This window comes from Myzus persicae, unplaced genomic scaffold (assembly GCF_001856785.1).
Source record: "Myzus persicae strain clone G006 unplaced genomic scaffold, MPER_G0061.0, whole genome shotgun sequence".
In the NCBI taxonomy this organism is placed as follows: Eukaryota; Metazoa; Arthropoda; class Insecta; order Hemiptera; family Aphididae; genus Myzus; species Myzus persicae.
In genome coordinates, this window is record NW_019100860.1 from 1 (window position 1) to 6,067 (window position 6,067).

At 32.8% G+C, this 6,067-nt stretch overlaps 1 protein-coding gene across 1 annotated transcript; it reads right to left on the bottom strand.

The window, feature by feature from the left end:
- Window positions 1-320: 320 nt before the first annotated feature.
- LOC111026495 (prostaglandin G/H synthase 2-like) lies at window positions 321-5,699 on the bottom strand (the record flags this gene model as incomplete). The annotated part of the gene is made up of 6 exons (XM_022304591.1): window positions 5,672-5,699; window positions 3,175-3,291; window positions 2,827-2,978; window positions 2,483-2,668; window positions 1,562-1,932; window positions 321-830 (listed from the first exon to the last, which is right to left on the bottom strand). Coding segments are annotated over exons 1-6 (1,364 nt in total), but the record flags the coding sequence as incomplete, so codon positions are not given.
- Window positions 5,700-6,067: the final 368 nt, after the last annotated feature.

Consider the following 6,067-nt stretch of genomic DNA (forward strand, 5'->3'; position numbering starts at 1 on the left):
ATTTTTTTTTTTTTTTTTTTTAATTTCTGATTACAGCTCAGAATCGTCTAACAAATGGGCAAACGCTCCTAAACCTGGGAGGCTTGCAAAAGCAGTTAAAACTTTTAATAAACATAATAAATAAATAAATATGGGTAAAAATAATAAGAGAATAATAATAACGTACCTATGTACAAACGAATAAATTGTAAATATTTGTTTAGCTCCGCGACGATGCGCTAAAAATACGAAGGCCGGAGTAATCGTCAGTCTCGTACTATTGTAGGTAGTAGGTACATCAATAACTTTACTATTGATGTACCGTGTACTTACCTGTTTACTTCGCATATAGTGTGATTTCTAGTCCGTCGCAACCCATATTTCTACAGATCAATGATTTTAAGTTGGCAGTCTTCACCAACTTAAAACCGTCTTCTCCACCGAACGTATGGGGTACCCACGAGTCTACCGACGTGAGGTTGTTGGTCAATATAGCATTTATAATGTAGCTATTCGTCAATACTTCGGCCGTGGATAGAACTTGGGAGGAACTGGTTCTTTCGGCCAGAACGCCGGTCAAGAACTCTACTTTTTCGATCGTTTGGTAGAGTTCCAATAGGGGAGTGGCGGTGTCCGAGTTCCTCGTCATTTCGACGATGCTTTTATAACCTTTCAGCCCCAATCGCCTTCTGTAGCTATTGAATCCCTGCAAGCAGTGTTCCCTAGACAGCGTCATCAGTGCCTTTGTCATTGATTCGGTTAGGGCTCCATCGTTGTGCGCCGTGACCCCACCCATTTTGGAATTCACCATAAATTCCATTGCGTTTTGTAATCCACCATTCAAAACTTGTCTACAAATATAGACAACCGTACCGTGTTATACGCGTGTGATGACTTATAACATATGTTTATCTCATCAAATAAGTCGCTTTTTTTCTGAAACTAGATTGGAATCTGTTCTAGTCCCTTTTCCCTAGCGTCCCTTTATAGTTCGGTGTTATACTAGTTGATGAGTTCGTAATATCATAGTTTAAAACGTATTGTATCATAACGTGTTCTTTAAAAACATATTATATTTTGCATTAGTTCAACGACGCTTTATGTTTTTCATTTATGGATGTGGCTATATTGTGCAGGTACGGTACCTACCCCCGAATAAAAAGCTACCCTATGTAAGACTGCATAGGACCCCAAGTTCGACGGCCAAAGCCAGCTGATGTGGGTGGCGTCTATATACTTGTCGTACTTAAACTAAATACTTAAGGGTGACGATGGTACCGGGTTTTTCAGTATTTCGCAATTATATTAATACAATTTGAAATTACATAGACCAGCAAACTGTTCTCTTTTAAATGAAAAAAATAACCAACGAAATCCGACTGTTTTACATGTCGTGAGAGTTTTTCCTCAAAGACATATTTTAGTTTACTAAAACCGCACCAACCCGAGGCCCTTAACTTAAATCATTCATCCTTGTTGGAACTGTGCATGTGAAATAGCTTATAATAACCTATGATATCCGTAAGGGTCAAAATGTGTAGTTAATGTTTTTTTAAATTTTATCGTTAAGTTTTGGACTGACCTTGTGTTGCTAAAGTTTATCAAACTTGTTGAATTATACATCAACTTTTCTGGCAGACTTGATACTGCCATCGTCAGATACAACTCAAAAGGCGTGCCAACACCACGGATGTTTTCCACTCGATGGTGGTAAACTTCCGGTCTGAGTTTCACATTTAGTATTTCGTTCATCATTATGGTCATCATTTGACCGGTCACAATATTTCTGGCCGTTGTGTAAATCTCTTCGTCTGTCCACGATGGTGACTTCTGTGACAGCTCGTCGCACACTAGGTTGTGCTCACGCACCCAAATAGTAGAGATCACGAACAGCATTGGGCTCGCGCCCAACATATCTGTCCGCTTGAAAATCCGGGCGATCGTTCTGCTGAGCTATTTTTCACAAATCGTTCATCAATAATTGAAAACGCATTACAAAATAACATTTTTGAAGAAAATGTATTTTCATCTTTATTGTTTTTTAATTATTATTTAGTTTTATGAACAACAGCATACAAAAAATATTTTTTTCCGATCACTTCGATGTAATAAAATCAAATTTCAGATGTAGGTACAGTTAATTTGTTTACGTATAAATAGTTAAATTAGCGAATTAGCAGTGTTATAGTAAAACAAACATTTTTCTGTGTGCCTGCGCTTGTATTGTAACTCCGTCTATCCAAACATTAGAAACATTAGTAGGTGATGTAAACTTTTATCAAAACATTTTATACAGTAATGAATTGAAATTATTTAAAAAACAAAAATATTTTCAAAAGCGTTTTAATATAGTATTATAATTTATAATGAACGCTTAAATGAATGATCGACCCGCATAATAATATAATAATAATTGCAACTATTCTATACACAGGTACCTACTACCAACTAACAAAAATTCGATTTAAATCTGAATAAATATTTTTAAAAAACCGGTACTCACCCACGAACCATCGTTCGAAATGCTTTTTTCCCAAGCCTTTGAGAATACGCTTGAGCGCAGTTCGAACACCTGATTTGGTGCATAAAGGTCGGAATTAAATTCCAGTGTCTTGAGCTTACCGCCGGAGAACGATCTCATCGATTTCTCCGACGCAGCATCACTGCCGTACAATTGCGAAGCCGTTACCTATATATGTTTGGACAATATAATTATTATTCAACAAATTTAATTTAATTTAATTTTAATTATTATTATTCAGTGGTAGATACGGTATATTATATCGTTTTAAACGCGCGCGCAGCGTACAATAATAATATTATTGTTGTAATTTCTATTACACAAACCATCAAATTGGAATCCACGTCGAAAAATTGCAAAACGAAATATTGGTAGAAAGCGTTGAAAAGTAAATTTCTGTTTTTACGATCCGGTACGAACTGACCGGGTTCCCGTTTGAAAATGTCGTTGTACAACGTTTTCAGCTGGGGCAAACTCTCTGCAAAAAAAATTATGAGGTTTTAAATTTCCTTTTAACCTATTGAGGTGAGTGTTAATAACTGGTCGTTCGAATACGACCATATAGAATTTGTCGGCGACAGACAATACGCAGTTTTTACCTAGCGCGTCCACGCGAATATTATAGATATATTCAATATTATTAAAATAATGCGTGGTGGGATATAAATATTTACCGTCATTCTTGCAACATTTCAGTGGACGTGCAGGAGGCAATATTCTCCCCGCGTATCCATCGTCGTAATCGGCATCAACGCTCACATACTCTAATCTTTTCACTGCGCTTTGATGGACTAAACAAAAAAAAAAATATATATATATATCGCGTGCTATTATTGTAACCTGTAACTACTAAGATTATTTAACATGTATTTCCTGTATATATGTACTTAATACTGAAATAATTTATAAAATATATTTTAGCTTATTAACTTATAGATCTTCAATCTTGTTTAATTTACATTATCTATGCATTAAAGTTAAAAAAATATGTTAATTTACATTATGAGTTTGTCAGAATAAAATGGACATATTTTCGAAATTAATGATTGCAGTAAACTCTAGTTTCGGAAAAGAACCAATATGAACACCATAGATATACAAACATAGAACGATTTTCCTAATTATAATATGTTTAAAAATTATATCGAGTACCACTATTAAAGTTCGTCTTTAATTCAGATTGTTAAAATATAATATATCATAGCATATTGTAATTATCCTATTAGGTACCTAATTATTATAATTTCAAGGGCCCCCACATAATATATAATCTATATTTAGATACAGTATTATTTTAATGTCGTTTTTGTTAATATCTATTCATGATATTATCAATATGAATTTATAATAATTAATAATAAGTTTATATTAGATTATATTATGCAGTGAAACCTCTGAAAATTTGTCACATACATTTTGTCTTCTCCTAGAAAGTATGTAGTTTGTTTCAAAAAACTGCTATTTGGGGGATGTCTGTTAGAGAAGGTTTCACTGTTTTAAATTAAAATTGACTTAACTTATCTGTAATTGCTTTAAATACTTACAAGCATAAACGGTTTCCAGCTGGAGTGCCGAAGTGAATGGAAAAATGCTCCACCACATCGTTGGCTTCCCTCTACTTACGTCAGTGTTAGGATGAAACACTGATACTATCCATGACATGAATGACACTGGTTCATCTGAGATTTTGAAAAAATTATGTAAGTGTTCATTATTCAATAATGTTATTAGTAAAATGATCTATTTATATTTCCCAAATTTTTCTTACTAAGTTAAATTAGTATACAAGCCAAAATCATTTTTATTGTTACGCCACTTAAATCCTTAATAGAGTTCTAGGCTAGAAAACGTACTCTACATTTTGGCAGATTTCTTTAAAAAATGATTGGGCTTTTCATAATTTATTTTAAGTTGAATCATTAAAATAATAATTTTAAAATATATTTTTTTTTGTAGATATCGATATTAGCTTTCGATTCCATATAGCAAGTAAACTTATCAAAACAACGTTTCGACATAACATCCCTAACTCAACGTATAAATATAATATAATATAATAAACATCGCGCTGAACGCACCTGTCGTCATCATTTTCTCCGTGCTGGCCGCCTCAGACAACGTGCAGTAGTCTAGATGTTGTTCATAGAGAATTCTGGCTCTACCTATAAAGTAGTACCGTAATACGTTATAATAATAACAATATGATTCGCGCGTGGGTCTCGAAAATTCGATGAAATGGGTTGCTTAATTTAATTTTTCTAAGATTTTGTTTATATTATAAGTTTAGGATATAAAACTCCTAATAAAAATAAAAAAAAGGTGATTTTGTTTTTTTTTTGTATTTTGTTCTTATATACTTGCATACTTTTAAAAGTGTTTTGATTAATTTTATATATTCAATATTTATGTATAAAAAAATTTTATTTATGTCATAAAAATAAGGTGATATTGTTTTATTTGTAAGACTGAAAATATTAAAATTTGATGTTATTTAATTTGTACCTATCTTGTTCTAAGATTAAAAGTTATTTGATTGATTTTATATATTGTATATTTACATTTTACATATTAACAAAAGATTTATTCAAATTATTAAAAGAAGACAGTATTATTATATGCGTATTTTTTATAAGTAAAGAGGTATAAAAATTTTATTATTTTATGTTATATAAAAATGTATTTCAACTGTACAAGAATTGTGTCCTTATGCTTGGCATTGTATCTTCTCAGATACAACTCTAACATTGCATGGATTTGGTAATGTATCCCTAAAGATACAACTTGTAAGTCAAAAACTATAAGTTATACAAAAAAATTGACAACATTTTTGGATTCAGCAGCCTCGAATTAGTCAGAAACATCATACATTATAATATTTAGGCCTCTTTTTCTACGTTTGCCAATTTAAGGGTTAAGCTTAACAGACAGTTCGTTTGTTAGTAATTATATAATTGAATTTTCTCGGGACATTTTGAGGTGTATAATAATTAATACCCAGTCCACTTGTATCCAGAACTCCTAGACAGCGGGGAATGGGTAAAATCAAGAACAAAAATCGGTCTATAACAGATAGTATTTAATCAATTAATGTGCTTTAAAAAGAGCCAGGAGACGTCCGTAAGAATATCGAGTACTATTAATAAGGTCTTTCGAGTGGTTGAAAAAACTCACTTATGCGAGTTATGCGGTTGTCCTCCATGTTCAGAGCAATCGCCACCAGTATCCCAAGAAACAGGATGTAAGTACAAAACCTTGATTTGACTGAAAACAAAGAAAAGTATTAACTGCTGCATAATATTACGACGGAGACAACACGGCGCTGGCGAAGCGCATCCACCATCTCAGTCGAGCGGCATTTCAAACACCCCCCCATCATTAAACCAGATCTTTAAGAGTATGTCAGCGCACTATTAGTTTTATCTCTTTGATTCAACACATCAAATTTGCGTTTAGCAGAACCAAAAAAATTTTGTTACTTTTAATATCCTCGAGCATAATTAAGTCAAGAATAATACCTCTGCCCCTATGACATTGGCTATTTTATGGTATTTTGATTTTTATCAAATT